The sequence below is a fragment of the Ipomoea triloba genome, chromosome 1, assembly GCF_003576645.1.
Source record: "Ipomoea triloba cultivar NCNSP0323 chromosome 1, ASM357664v1".
NCBI classification, from domain to species: Eukaryota; Viridiplantae; Streptophyta; class Magnoliopsida; order Solanales; family Convolvulaceae; genus Ipomoea; species Ipomoea triloba.
Genome location: NC_044916.1, coordinates 30,423,291 through 30,439,065, shown reverse-complemented (window position 1 = coordinate 30,439,065; position 15,775 = coordinate 30,423,291). Strand labels below are relative to the sequence as shown.

Here is a 15,775-nt window from a genome sequence, read left to right as displayed (position 1 = left end):
TTGGTCATATAACAATTAATGTATCATATAATAATTGTCTCACCAAAAAAAAAAATCATATAATAATTGAACAATATAAAATGAAAGGCTCATAAATTTCGTAACTACTACTCTGCAATCTTTCTTCCCATACTACTCTGCAATCTTGAACAAAATTACTAATGAGCAATTTCATAAGTTGGTAACTCTCACATGAGTGCTCTCTAGATCGAGCAGCACAAAAATTTCAACGCATAAAAAATTCTACATTGTGAATATTAAACTAGTGCACAATGCCAATAGTACTAGAGAATCGATAAATAATACCAAATGAAAGGTGGATGGTATTCATATATAAATATTCTGCAGTACTTATTGAACCTCAAGCTAGTTGAAGAGGTTGATTGGAATCTTCAGAATTCAAGAAGAACCTTTTGAGGCGATTTTTAGACTTAGCGACCTGTTACATAATCACAAAATTAATTAATCTCATGGTTTTTCCATGATAGATTCATCCTATTACAATAATATTCAAGAGTTCAGTTTAGGTACCTCGTTATCCCAATTTGTTCTCCATGTCATATAGCACAAGGCAAGTGTCTCAGCAACCACCCCAAAAATCATACCAACCCAAATACCCTACCAAACAATATAAGCAAGAAGAATATATATCACAACTTTGGGACTTTTGTATTCACTAAAGTATGATATGAGAACAAGGAGAACTACACAATTCATACCTTCACTTGAAGATTAGCTACATAGCCAAGCAAAGCACCAATGGGTATTCCAATAAGATAAAAGCAAACCAGGTTTATAACTGCTACTGTGGATTGTAAACCTGCTCCAACCGACACGCCTGATGCCCAAAATTCCAAGTGTCAACAAGTGAAAGAAATTCTTATTAAAAAACATTGAAAACTTAACCACATTTGCAAAATCTTAATATAATAACTTGCCTACCTGAAAGTACTGGATAAATACTATTGAGCAATACAGAGAATGCGAGCAGTATAGAGAGGTCCGACACAGCATCTACAACCTCCTTTTCGTTGGAAAACAAGTATCCAATTTTGTTCCCAAACACCAAGCACACAACAAAGAAGATTAATCCAATCACAACTGAATTGCCTATAGCTACTTTAATAGAAAATATTGTAGCTTTAGCATCCCCTTTGCCAAGTTCATTGGCCACGCGTACACTGTATGGAAGTTAAGTAGAAAATTATAAATATATAGATGAAATATATATTGATTTGATGGTAATACTAGTTAATGGTAACGTACCAGACACCCCCGAGTAAGCCCAAGCTAATCATGAATAGCCATGCATATACATTAATGCTGTGGAATATAATGAAATTAAGTCAGTTGGAGTGTTACATTATTGTTGCAATAAACATTTTCAACAGATCAAAAATAAACTATTAGCGAACATTGTAACAGAGTCAATAGTACTCAAAAAAAAAAAAAAACTATTAACCAACCTGATGGAGAAGGCTGATATGGCAACCGCTGCATTCTTCATATATCCAGCTAGCAAAACCAATATAGCATAGTACCATAGCTCCAAACTATAAACCAAATTAAAGATATTAGAAGTGGCATTGATCAAGTTATACAGTAAAAAGCCCGCACAGGTAGCTCAATTCGTTCAGGGGGCACAGGACTCAGCCTTGACAGTGACAGTGTGAGAGTCACACTCAATATAGTTGACTCCTTATGAGCACTAGGCACTGGTCCTCCTACTTAATTCGCTGCTGAGACACCATAATTTACCATTTGTGTCCTATCGGGCGGGTGAGGATTTCGCCTTTGTGGGTGGACAAATCAAAGTTATGAAGTGAAAAGCACTTACCAAAGCATAAGTCCTGATGATATAGAGAGCTTGACAACAGGGAATATATCTTTGAAGGCATCCATTGTAAATCCTCTCCATGTATTTGGGCACCAGCCTCCAAATATGTACACAAACTCACCGATTACAACGAACCAGGAGGATATGGAGAGGGCACTCATTGCACCCGAAACCCCAAACTCGAATTTGTAAACTAATAACCAAGAGAGTGGAATGTGGATGACAAATTGCGCTATAGATAGCCACGCAATAATCATGTTCTTTTGCTGTGCTTGTAGATACATTTGGATGGTGGTGCTAAATACTACGCTGTAGACGAAAGGAATGAACCACAATGAGATATATCCAGAAGCCTCTGCTATGGATTCTTCCTCTCCAAGAAGTTTGAAGAATGGGGTGGCAAAGAAGTAATAGGGAATAAAGATTGTCAATGTCACCAAATCAACAATCCATGATCTTTGCAAGTAAATACCCAACATATGATACTGCCCAGCTCCATATGCTTGCCCACATAGAGTCTCTGTTGCACTCGACATTCCTAACTGCAATTAAAACCCGCAAATCAAATGAGAACCACATTTCCGGTGCAAACTTGCTAACAATAATGTCTGATTGTGCATTCAAGAATAAGTGATTATGCATTTGGTAATGTCTGATTACGTATATTGTACAATTCACACGGGAGTAGTGACCCTATAAAGATATATATAGAAATATGCATTGAAAATTACCAAAATTCCGTTCACAAATCGGACAATGAGAGTTTGAACAAGGGCATAAGCAGCAAGATCAATCTCGGTGACGTGGCCAATGAATGACTGCGTGGCTACTATACTTCCAAATGAGGTCACCCGCGAGAGTACACCGGGCAATGCAATTCTCCATATCTTGCTGGATTCCTCGTATACCCTAACTTTTAGATCATCACTTGTGTTCTCTACTTGATCACAACTGAGCAGCCTTTTATGTATGCCATTATCCATATCTCTATATCACATAACAACAACAACAGCAACATGGAATTCAAGTATCAGTAACAAGTCAAATAAATATTTAATCATAGAGCTCTGATCTGAGCCTGTACTTTAGATTATCATGGATTTCATAACCTGTACTATAGTTTTCATAACCTCAAGTACATAAAAATAATATTATATGTGCATAAAAAATTTAGATAAATAAAAATAATATTACATGTTCATAAAAATAGCAAACATAATAGTGAGTTTATGTACAATTCCAGGTATGACTTTGATGAACCAAATCTACCAATCATGGAGCAATGTGTAAAATAAGCCTATCTTATTTTACAAATCTTTAAAGAAAAACCCCTAAAAAGTGATGATTGATCTCAACCATCCATCAGAGTTTATTAATGGTAGAAAATTTTAGTAAAAAATAAAATAAAATAAAATACAGTGTTAAGTGAAGTGGACAGTTACACAGTTAACAAAATCTAAGCCATTAATCTTAAGCATTTAATGGCGTAGATCTGTTCACACAAACATATAAGAAAGAGTTGACTCATTTGATCGTGAGTCTATATATATATAAATGGTTATTATATAGGTCCGGTTTGGGGGCCGTGCGTACAATAATACAATATTAAATTAACAAAAGATAGAAAATTTGTTTACGCAATTTAAAGATAAACATAAGTTTGGAGATCATGCCAAAACTAAGACGTACTTTCTAAAAACATACTACCTCCGTCCCAAAATGGTTGTCTGATTCGTTTAACGAGGCTTGACTGAAGTAATTTTTAATCCAATTTTTCATAATCTTAAGTTTAGTATTAATATATAAAATTTATATATTTAGAAATTACATTAAAAGTAATATTAAACACAAAAAATTAAATTTAAAAATAATAAAAAATTACTAAAGAAAATAAACAAAGAATAAAGAGTTGGTTTGACCAATGAATAGTAAATAGGACAGGTAAAATGGGACAGAGGGAGTACTATAACTGTAATAATTTAAAAAGTATTTACATCAATGTTGACTAAAGATAACATAATGCCAACAAAATACAGTGCACTCTCTAATAATTACACCTACAGTGCTTATGGAGAATAATTGCGACAATATTTATGTTTTCTTAAATTTTCTACAGTATCAATCACCATTATAAAAGAAGTAATGCTATACAACTTTTTTTTTTTTAATTCTATTATTTTACTATATATGACGCTGGATCATGCTTTGGAGAAAGAAGCTTGAAATCGAATCACTATATAGAACACAAATAAATAGGTGCCAATTGTTTTCAAAAAAAAAAAAAAAAAAAGGTGCCAATTCAGCCAATAAAAACTGGGGGCTGAGTCACGTCGACGGTCAGGAATATATCATTATTATATTTATTGTAATACCGACAAGGCGACAAGCTAGACAGCATGAATATATTTTATTGACTGCAAAAAAGGATAAAAATAAAAGGAAAATACTCTTTACTCTTTAATTTTTATTCCCTCACGATAAAATTTGATGTAACTTATCATATTTTTTCACGTGAGATAGTAAAAGTGATGAGGTAGAAAAATGAAAATTTATGTAATAAAACTCCAAATAAAATTTAACAACTGTCAATCATGTTCAGATGACATGTAGTAACTCTCACGGGTAGGTTTAAAAAAAAAACAACTAATGAAGAGAAAGTGTTTTTGAAAAAAAAGAAAAAAACGTTTTTTGAAAGATGAGAAAGCGTTTTTTTTTTTTTTTTCCAAAAAAACAAAGAGAGAGAAAGCGTTATAATGCAGCAATTGCAGGCTGCGTCATCTTTGAGGAAGGAAAGGTCGAACATGGCTGCTCGATCTCACATAAACGAACGTACATGCATAAGGCGATATGATAGACTTACGTGGATTAAGCTCGGCCGGTTTTTGATCCGCCGGAGTTTGTGCTCTTATCTTCTTCTTCTAAACCGCCGAGCAGCGATGATCTTCCGAGCGAGAGAGAGAGAGTCAGAGAGAAAGAAACGAGATGTAATGATCTTATCTTACATAAATGGCTCACCCACCTGTATTTATGGTGGACTTTTCTCGTTTAGAGTACAGTTTAGAATTTGCCATTGAATGGTTAATTAATATCATCCCATTATTGGCAATAACTTTATGACACAAACTTATGTGACATGTCTCGTGAATTTTTGTTCGTAAAACTGATCGGGTCAATATAAAAATGTAATACTTATACTGATAAGTGCAAAAGATGCTACACTTATAGGGTCGTTCTCGGGTCACATTGCACGTACTTGCTAGCTTTTGTGATTGATTTGAGCATGAATTGCGTTAAAATGCTTGACTAGTGCCATTGGACCCTAGTCCACACGTGTTTGATCATTTTGTAGGTAAAACGTTGTGCAAAAAGGTGAAAAAGGCATGGATTTCAAAGAATGATTCACGAGTGAAGTTTGAAGCAAAGGAAGGGCCCGGACGCGCCTTGGACGCGCGTCCGTCCAGGCGTCCACGTCCCAGATCATCAAGGTTCGAAGCAGCCCCTTGCGGACGCCTGATGGACGCAAACCGGACGCCCGCGTTCGAAAAACAGCTCTCTGAAGTTTGAGATGTCTGCTTTGGACGCGGGAAGGACGCGAACCGGACGCCCTCGTCCGAAAATCACCTCTCTGAAGTTGGTACGCTCTGCTTAGGACGCACAGCGGACGCGAGTCGGACGCTCGCGTCCGATTTTCACCTCGCAAAAGTTCGACGAAACCGCGCAGCAGAATCCTGCTGGACGCGCCTTGGACGCGCGTCCAGTCGGGCGTCCACAGCGTAACAATTTGGCGGTTTGGCGCGATTTAAATAGAGATTTGGGGCATTTTTCAGGGGGATCCCATTCATTTTTCCAGATTAGTCTAGTCTAAAATTTCTCTCTCTAGAATTAGGTTGAAATTCCCTCTCAATTCCACTTCAATTCCATTCACATTTCATTTCAAGTAGCTAGATTTGGAGAAGATTGTGGACATCAACTTGCAATTGATCAAGATTTGTAGAAGAATTCCATTTACAATCAAGTAATCTTTCAATTTCTTATCTTGTTCTTCAATTTTTAGTTTGTGATTTGCTTTGTTGATTTGATTTGTGCTTTGATTTGTGTTTAGACTTCAATCCTTATAGCTTAGATTTGTTTAATTGCTTTGATGATGCTTAGCTTAGAGATGTGTGGCTAGTTACCTAGTGGATTAGGACTAGTTGAACATGCATGTTGTTCTTGAGCTCTCATGTCATATATCTAGGGTAGAATGATGCTTTTTGGATATCTTGATAGCGGTTTGGGATGTTTGTGTGACCTCTACTCCGATTAGGCCAATCGGACTTGAGAGTTAGTGTAGAAGGCTTTCACCTATGAGAATAGGGAATGCTTGAGACCTCACCAACCTCTTTTCCTTCTCACCTTTGAGAAAAGGGAGTAGGAAGACAAGAGGCACATAACGTATTTGTCATAATGCCTCTTCTAGCCTAAAGTTCACAAGGATGACTTTATGGTCTAAGAAGTGAGTCCATTGACCACGAGAGTGGCGGTGGTGTGAGTGACCTTGTCTCATGTGAGTCCTTTGAGCATTTTCAAACCCCTAGTACCTTAGGAAATCAAGAGTTGCATGTGTGCTAGATTAGTCCGAATCCTCCCTTCCAATACTTGTTTACAACACCTTTCGTTTTAGTGTTTGAGCTATTCTTAGAATGACCTACACAACCCTTATGTTAAGACTAGCTTTTGAAACATAGGAACTCTTGTGTCTAATTCCTTGTCTACCAAATCCTTTCTTACCATTCCTTGAGACGATACTCGGGAACTTCTTCGCGTTTTATTCACCTACACTCTTTCCACCTCCTGCTAAAACTACAACTCATCATATATTGAAAAATATAATATTAATAAAAAATAAAGTATTTTTTTTATAAAAAAAAATGTGATACTTTTACATTTTCATTTAATTTACATATATATTTTTATAAGTATTATACTTTTTTTAAAATAAGTAACCACCTTTATTTTTATTATGTACTTCGTTTTACATTTTCAGTATAATTTACATCTTTGTATTGAACTTTTCAGAGTCACAAATTCTCTAGAGAGTCACTCTAACCTTAATATTGTTTAAGACAACTTAGCTTCCACATGAAAATGATGGCACCATATATAATATGCAAAGTGATGTGACAACGTGTATACAACGTGATAATTTAATATCGATTTGTGACAAAATGTTGACGAGACAAAAAGAAAGCTATAAAGATTTACAACAAAAAAAAAAGTTTAAAATTTTTAGCATTTTCTAATTTGTATTTTGAAGATGGGGGAAGGGGACCCATACAAGTTAAGAATAACTTTGCTTCATGTGGAGCGTTCTCTAATTTGTTTTTAATGTGTGTGTGAGGCACCTACAATCGTAAAGCTTGTATATATACCCATATATAATCTTTAAATCAATTAATGTATGTCACATTAACATAAAAAATAAAATAAAAAGTAAGAATTTATATATTACGGAGTATTACATTTTTTTTTTTTGGTGAATAGAAGGGACGAAGAATTATCAAAATCTACCAGTAGCAACACTTTGAGAATCCCAGTCCAGCAACTCAAATAGTCCTATAGGCGGATGATCAAGTAAAGTTGTTCCCCAAGCCAATTCCTGGGCAAGATTTGCTAGGTAGTCCGTACAGTGGTTCCCTTCACGAAGAATATATATGAACAATTCTGATGTCATGGAAATAATCCATCAGCGATTTACAATCCAAGATTAACGTGTTAGCCGTAGTGGTGATATTAGACTCATTGTTGAGTGTTTACACTTTTTATAAACTACTTAGAGTATCTCTATCAAAGTTTTTTTTTTTACATTTTTTCCAACTTGTGCCCAACAGACACACATTAATATGTTTTTTAAAAAACTTTTTGTCAGATTTTTTTTATTCATTTTCTCTTTTCCTGTCTATCTTATGTGACAACGTACATAATATTTTTGTTGATCTGATCCTGAAGATGTTATTTCTAACTGTTAATATATATAGCATTAATGATAGTGATCCGACGAATTAGGCATGGGAATCTTTCATATACTTTCACCTACAATAATTTGGTTGGTAGAAATATGATGATACATTGCCACCTACTCCCTTTAAAATACCAAAATATTCTTCGTATTATGAGCCATTCAAATTAAACAGCATTATATTTTAAATTTATCTATTGTTTTTGTTAGAAATATAATTTTTAGTATGACATGTATTAGTATATAGGACATAAGATCATTCATATCTATTGTTTTTGTTAGAAATATAAGCCTCAAGTATGAGTACTCTTTTCAATTATTTGTTTTTTCTTCTCCTGTTTTTTTAATTTTTTTAAATTTTTTTTTATCCATATCGGCAACAAATTTTTTCACGTTAGAAACTAGTTAAGTAGCTTTTACTTGAACTTGATGCTTACATTTGGAAAAATGAAAATTAAGTGCACATGTTTTTAGTTTTGTAACTCAAATTAGATTTGACAGATGGACTATGTCTGCATTTAAACAAAGTAAGATAAATGACAAATCATATACTTATATATGATATAAATCTCAGTACTTTGATTAACAATGTAAACTTCGTTCTTTCTGGATAAAATAGGAAAAAAATAAAAATGAAAGGTGTCATTGAGAACCAATAATATGATAAAAACAGTATTTATATTATTAATCAAAAAAATTTAAGTTTACATATCAGTGGACAGAAACCCATTCAGGTCTTAAGCTTTTAATATAAAATTAAGAGTTAATACCACAAATGGTCCTCTGACTATTGGGGTAGTACTTCTTTTAGTCCTCCACTTTCAATTCGACCACAAATGGTTCTCTGACTTCCATTTTTGACCACAAATAGTCCTCTGTTAAAATTTCTGTTAAATAGGTGTTAAATCTAGGGGTAATATTGTCAAATTGATTAATATTATTATGATTAATTCTTTTTTAGAATTATATGACAACATAATTAATTTCAAACATTAATAAACATTAAGTTAATAAATATAAAAATAAAATGGACGTGAGAACTTATATAAATGAACAAATTAAATAAAAATTCATGATTAATGTTCGCAATTTGTACTTGATTAATTATATTACTTCAACGGTAGCAGCTTTCAGTTATGTCTGAAACAAAATGTTTGATCGATTAATGAAAAGTGAAAATTATTAATCGACCATGTATGAACAACCATGAAAATGATGAAAGCAAGATTTTTAAAAAAAAAAAATCTTCCATTTTAGTCTTAATTTTGTACGCATAATTACGAGAATAAAGTGTATTGTCTTTTTATTTATGAGTATTTATATTTGTTAATTGTTTCAATTATGCTTGTTGGTGAAAAATTATAAACATTTTTATTTTATAAACATTATATATATCAATTTGACGATAATACCCATAGATTTAACACCTATTTAACAGAAATTTTAACAAAAGGACTATTTGTAGTCAAAAATGAAAGTCAGAGGATCATTTGTAATCGAATTGAAAATCGAGTACTAAAAAGAGTACTACCCCAATAATCAGGACCATTTGTGGTATTAACTCTAAAATTAAATACTTGAATTGGTGGGGTGCGCCAGGCCTAGGCAATAATGCAACGCCAAGACGACGCTCAAAAGCCCAAGTAGCAAGCTACCTTAATGGGCTTTCCCCCTAAAAAAATTAAGTTAATATCGTGTGGACCATTGGCCCACGTATCAGATATTAAACTGATAAGAACAGATACTACACTTGATCTTAGCCAAAAGGCCGAGAAAAGATATGACTAAAACTGTGCACAGCCCGCTTATTTTATTTTGTCTCACAGACAAACGCTTCTACGATAGAAGCGATGTGGGACAAATTGGCTACCCTCATTACTCATAAGCACTAAGCAGTAGCTGGTGCTCTATTCTCATATTTTCTCTTCGTCTTTCCTATGATCTAATAACGTTATAATTCATTGTTCCTATGGATTTTATTTCTAATGAATTGAATCCATTTGCCATTAAACACCAAAAGGTTCTGTTTTTTTATTAGCTTCAGGTATAGGGATGAGCACTGATCTTTCCCTCAGCGGAAGAACTTCCATGGATGATTAAATGTCTTTGTTAGACTAACAAAATGGATGATTTATTATTATTATTATTATTATTCGTGTGTGTTATTTAGGTGATTTTGATACATTGATTATAAAATCAGGTAAAAAATTGAAGTTTTGTTTTGTTTTGTTTTATTTTTTTTTTGAAACTAAGTATAATGGATATATTTTAAAGTCATATGATACACCTATGGTGTAATGTTATTGCAGTTACTAATACTACTACTAGTATTGTTGTCGTCGCCGTCGTCGTCTTTTTTATTATTAATAATATTATTATTAGTATTATTATTATTATAGTCTGATTATCACTATTCTAGGTATTTCATGGGTAGTTAGAACAAGTGATGGGATGAGATAGTGGATGGTTAAGGGGGTAGTGGGTGGTATATATGATCATGTATATATATAACTACATATGTAAATGTATAAGACATTGAAGAATATATTGAATTAGTCTGGAGACATTCTCTTTCATTCTTATCTCTTTTTTTTAGGGTTGGGATGCCACTCGGAATAATGTCTCTGCTCTCCAACTTTTTTGAATTTAGCTATTGACTCGAAGAAGAGTTGTATCATCATCTTGACATAAATGTGTGTTGCATGTCATGACTCGATGACCCAAATAAGCAACAAATAAATGAAGAAAAATCAACTTTGGAGTGAAGACCAAGTATCGCGCTAACAATCTCTTTTGTGACAATAAAGAACTACAACTTTAATGAATATCACAAAATCTAATTAGAACATCTATAATAGGTGAAAATAATTTAGAAATCATGATTGATGCACAAAGCATGGAACTATGGAAGTCACAACTAGAGTCAAGATGTGACTCTGAGTGTAATTCAACCTAATATTTTATGAATAGGCACGATTCCAGTAGCTATATAAAAAACCAATAAGTAGTTTTAAAAAAATCAAGCATTCTCCAACTTCTCCCAACTTAGCATAGGGTAACATTATGTTAGATTAGACTTCAATTCAATATAATAATTCAATTTCAATTTCACTTAAAGTTTATATCTTCAATTTGCATTGTATCAAAGCTAAGTTTTCCTCACTAGCATTTCAATCTCTTCAATTTCACTAACATTTCAATCTTATTTGTGCTTTCATTACATTCAATTTCGTTGAACTTTTGATTTTAAATTGACAACATGAATAGCTAGACTTTCAAATTGCATAAAGGGACTATGTATTGATTGAACTTGGGTTCTTGCATGTTGTGAGTGGTAGTTCAATTGATCTCTTGTATGAGTAATGCTTAATAATTTATTGCATGTGTGTCTATGAGAATAGAACATTTTATTGGACACACTACTACAATCTTAATCTTACTTTAATTTTTAAAAAAAGAGGGTTCAATGAAGATTTGTAGGCTATAGGGGTTGATTGAATAATGGTTTATCAATCAAAATTTAACTTGTTTGACAAATTCAAACAACTAAATTGAGTTTTTGATAAAAAGCGTTTTTGCTTGGCTTATTGAGCTATTGGTAAACAATGTTTTTGCTTGGCTTACCAATAAGCTAAAATGAAAAAATTACAGGTACATAATATGTTAATTATTAAATGTGCATAATTTGATTGTCGATTTGAATCAGGGTTCATAATGTAATGTCCACTCAATTTATGGTATAATTTGCCAGAGAGTTAACCTTAGTCCAAGAGTAATATATGATATTAATAATATGATAATATGAGAGAATTGATAATTAATACCAAATGAATTTAATATCTACATCTACAATCTACAATTTTAATAACAGCCAATAATGTTAGACCCCTAAATGGAACTAAAAAAATGTTGGTGTAATAGTCTGCTATAAGATATTGTACTTTGTTTTTTTTTTTATTGTGCAACTTCCAATTAAATCCCTAATTTATCCTAATCTTTTATAACTTTACCAAACTCTTTCCGTCAAATATAACAGATTCGTTAATTCAAACAAATTGGCAATTTCTATCTCATGAAGTTCAAACAAATTGGTAATTTCTATTTCTTCAAAGAAATTGGCGATTTCTACTTCTTCAAACAAATTAGGGCAGCACAATCTCCCTCAGTATTATATGACTACTTTAACCAATTAAAAAATACTAATTTAAAAATACGCATTGGGCATTAGTTTAATCGTGCATAGCGTGTGTGAAAACTAGTTGAACTAATAACCTTGAATCTTTTAAATGGTGTTTGGTGGGAGGAATTTGAATTCCATTTCCACTTAATTTCTACCTAATTCCAAAGACAACTAAATTTAGTTTGGTGGGAAGGAATTGCAATTCGCTCATTTTCATGAAATTAAAATCCCATGGCCCCTCTTAGGATTTTAATTCCGTGAATTTTAGGGAAAAAAAGATAGAGTCCTAAGACAAAATTACCTTCTGATCCCTTTTTTAACCTAAAATTAATGTCCACCTTCTATTCAAGATGATAGCATGTATTATTCTTCGACTACTGCCAACAGAGAACGTCGTTCCTAAGCAATAATTATTCTAGGCCAACCGTAATCAAGTATGTTTTCTCAAAACTCTCAAGTATTTAAATTTGACGTGTATATAATGTAATTGCCTACATTTTGAAGAACAAAATTTTGAATTTAATATGTTATATATTTTGGGTGTTTGAATATGCAAATGGATCCAAAGGATACTTGTCATATAACAACAACAACAACAATGGGAATTTTGGACTTTATATTACTTATATTCCATTTCAATTCCCATGTATACCAAACATTAGAATTGAAATTCTACTAATTTTATTCTTACAAACCAAACACTGTAATTTAAACTCCCACAATTACAATTCATTTCTCACATAATTCCTTCCCTACAACCAAACGCCCCGTTATTCCTTATTATGTGGTGAAGAAATTTGCATAAATAGAACAAAAGCTTTAGAAATATTCTTTATTGTCTTGAACCTCAAGCTAGTTGATTAGACTCATCGAACTTCAAGTAAAACTTCTGGAGGCGTTGTTTAGCCTTTGTCACCTGTTATACATAAGCACAAATCTTATAGTCCTCCATCCATGTTACAGATAAACATATGCATTATACATGGTATTGTAATAATTTTAAAATGTTTAGTTTAAGTACCTCATTATCCCAATCTGTTCCCCACGTCATATAGCACAAGGCAATTGATTCAGTGACCACCCCACAAATCATTCCAAGCCATATACCCTACCATACCAAACAATATCACATCTTTGAGACTTTTCTATGCATATATGAATGATCTGAGCAAGCAGAATCTACATACTATACATACCTGCACTTCAAGATTAGCTACATAGCCAAGCACAGCACCAATCGGTATTCCAATAAGATAATAGCAACACAGGTTTATAATTGCAACTGTACTTTGTAAGCCTGCTCCAATTGCCACACCTGATTATACAAATTTAAAAGTGTGAAAGAGTGACTTAGTAAAATATAATGGATTAAGAACTTATCGAGATCATATCAGATGTGTAAAAAACATGCCTGAGAGTACAGGATAAATGCTATTGAGCAATACAGAGAATGCGAGCAGCATAGAGAGGTCTGACACTGAATCTGCAACCTCCTTTTCGTTGGTAAACAAGTATCCAATTTTGCTCCCAAATGAAAGGCACAAAACCCAGAAGAATAATCCAACTACAATTGAAGTAGATACGATTACTTTGATCGAAAATCGTGTAGCTTTGGCATCCCCTCTTCCAAGTTCATTTGCGACACGTACACTGCATGAAAGTTAAGTAGAAAAAGTTATAGATATATAAACCTAACTATTGATGGTAATACTAGTTAATGGTAACCTACCAAGCAGCGCCGAGGAAGCCTAGGCTAATCATGAACTCCCATCCATTAATGTTAAGGCTGTGGAATGAAATTTAGTCAATTGGAGTGTTAATAACATTCAAATTAAAGAGAATTGAAAGAAAGTAGCATGCAGGGGTTTGGAGTTAGTTGTTATTAATTACCAGATGGAGAAGGCTGATATGGCAACCTCTGCATTCTTCATATATCCAGCTAGTAGGACTAATACAGCATTGTACCATAGCTCCAAACTAGAAAGCCAGTTAATTAATTAAGATAAGTATAATTAATAAACTAGAAAGTGATGAATAAAGAGAAGAACACTGTACTTACCAAAGCATAAGTCCTGATGATATGGAGAGCTTGACAACAGGGAATATATCTTTGAAGGCATCCATTGTAAATCCCCTCCATGTGTTTGGGCACCAGCCGCCAAATATGTACACAAACTCACCGATCACAACGAACCAGGAAGATATGATGAGGGCAATCATTGCACCCGGAACCCCAAACTCGAATTGGTAAACTAATAACCAAGAGAGTGGGATGTGGATGACAAATTGCGCGACAGTTAGCCACGCAATGATTATGTTCTTTTGTTGTGCTTGTAGATACATTTGGATGGTATAGCTAAATACGTAGTTGTAGTTGAACGGAATGAACCAATAAGAAACATATCCAGCAGCATCTGCAATGGATTCTTCCTGTCCAACAAGTTTGAAGATTGGGGTGGCAAAGATGAAAAAGGGGAGGAGGATTGTCAAAGTGATGAAACCAACAATCCATGACCTTTGCAAGTAAATTCCCATCATATGATAATGCCCGGCTCCATATGCTTGCCCACATAGAGTCTCTGTTGCACTCGACATTCCTATCTGCAATTAAAAAGTCACAAATCAGATATAAACATTATGTGAGTGCATATTTCATAAGCCATGGCTACAGAAATATAATAATAATGCATGCAGTAAAAGTTAGTTACCAATATTCCATTCACAAATCGGACAATGAGAGTTTGAACAAGCGCATAAGCAGCAAGATCAAGTTCACCGGTGTGGCCAATGAATGACTGTGTCACTACTATGCTCCCAAATGAAGCCACCCGTGAGAGTACACCAGGCAACGCAACTCTCCATATCTTCCTCGATTCATCGTATACCCTAGCTTTCAGATCATCATTTGTCTTCTGTACTTCGGAACTAAGCAGCCTTTCACTTATGTCGTTATCCATAGCTCTATCTTACACAACAACATGGAGTTCAAGAATTAGCAAGAAGTAAAACAAACATTCAATTGTATAAGGGTGTGTTTGGTTCATGGGTCTAAGTATAAGAATGTGAATCAAAGTCATTATTATTGTTTCTTTGACAGGTTTTTAGAACACTACTATGGGATTTGATTATCTATTAATTAGAAAACTTATATATATTTATATATATATATTATAAAATAGAAGTGTTGTTCTCCACCCAAAAATACTTCTGTTTTGAAATTTAAAATTACAATTAATTTTTACATAATTAAATAATAACAAAAATACTATATATGTTAATTTAATTTATAGTAATGATTACCTAAAATATTTTTTATACTTCTCATTAAAAACTTTTAAATAACACCTATATTTATATTTTTATTTTTATGAATTAAATTAACATACAATTATATTATATCACTATATTATATTCATTTTTAATATGATATTGTTCATTTTCAAAATATTGTAGATTGATATTTTTACCATACTATTGCAAATATAATTAAAATTAACAAGGACTTACATAATTAAATTCTATTAGAATTAAAATATTTTATTTAATTTAATATTTTAATATTATAGATGTTTTTAAATTTTTTTTATTTGTTTTGAATTTAAATTCAAAAAATAATAAAATTAAAATAATTTCATTTGGTTCAAGTTTAGTTATATATCTTTTTTAATTCTATAGTTAACTTATGTACAACAATTTGAAATAATTCTTTTTCAAACTTTTTATGTGCATAAAAGTAAACTTTGGTGCAAAATAAAACAGA

At 32.8% G+C, this 15,775-nt stretch overlaps 2 protein-coding genes and 1 non-coding gene across 3 annotated transcripts; all 3 read right to left on the bottom strand.

Annotated features, from left to right (window-relative positions):
• Window positions 1–4,845, bottom strand: LOC116011511 (protein DETOXIFICATION 25-like). Its single transcript, XM_031251064.1, has 9 exons — window positions 4,698–4,845; window positions 2,569–2,824; window positions 1,838–2,379; window positions 1,467–1,553; window positions 1,267–1,323; window positions 943–1,181; window positions 720–838; window positions 532–618; window positions 1–439 (listed from the first exon to the last, which is right to left on the bottom strand). Exons 2-9 carry the CDS (start codon window positions 2,818–2,820, stop codon window positions 362–364), a joined length of 1,461 nt encoding a protein of 486 aa, XP_031106924.1. The 5' UTR covers window positions 2,821–2,824; window positions 4,698–4,845; the 3' UTR covers window positions 1–361.
• Window positions 4,846–9,420: 4,575 nt separating this feature from the next.
• On the bottom strand, window positions 9,421–9,615 carry LOC116002612. The gene has a single exon (XR_004094520.1). It is a non-coding gene; the product is annotated as a U2 spliceosomal RNA (small nuclear RNA).
• A 3,121-nt stretch (window positions 9,616–12,736) lies between these two features.
• Window positions 12,737–14,972, bottom strand: LOC116001095 (protein DETOXIFICATION 24-like). The gene is made up of 8 exons (XM_031240995.1): window positions 14,724–14,972; window positions 14,075–14,616; window positions 13,906–13,992; window positions 13,745–13,801; window positions 13,427–13,665; window positions 13,212–13,330; window positions 13,037–13,123; window positions 12,737–12,931 (listed from the first exon to the last, which is right to left on the bottom strand). The coding sequence occupies exons 1-8, from the start codon at window positions 14,970–14,972 to the stop codon at window positions 12,863–12,865; spliced, it is 1,449 nt and encodes a 482-aa protein (XP_031096855.1). The 3' UTR covers window positions 12,737–12,862.
• Between the last annotated feature and the right edge of the window lie 803 nt (window positions 14,973–15,775).

Bases quoted from the DNA above. Each gene is read 5' to 3' on its own strand.
- LOC116001095 (XM_031240995.1), bottom strand. From the start codon at position 14,972: ATGGATAACGACATAAGTGAAAGGCTGCTTAGTTCCGAAGTACAGAAG. The intron at 14,617-14,723 runs GTAACTAACTTT...TTTTAATTGCAG, and splicing joins GATTTGTGAATGGAATATTG to ATAGGAATGTCGAGTGCAAC. The intron at 13,124-13,211 runs GTATGTATAGTA...TTGGTATGGTAG, and splicing joins TAGCTAATCTTGAAGTGCAG to GGTATATGGCTTGGAATGAT.
- LOC116011511 (XM_031251064.1), bottom strand. From the start codon at position 2,820: ATGGATAATGGCATACATAAAAGGCTGCTCAGTTGTGATCAAGTAGAG. The intron at 839-942 runs GTAGGCAAGTTA...TTTGGGCATCAG, and splicing joins TATTTATCCAGTACTTTCAG to GCGTGTCGGTTGGAGCAGGT. The intron at 619-719 runs GTATGAATTGTG...ATTGTTTGGTAG, and splicing joins TAGCTAATCTTCAAGTGAAG to GGTATTTGGGTTGGTATGAT.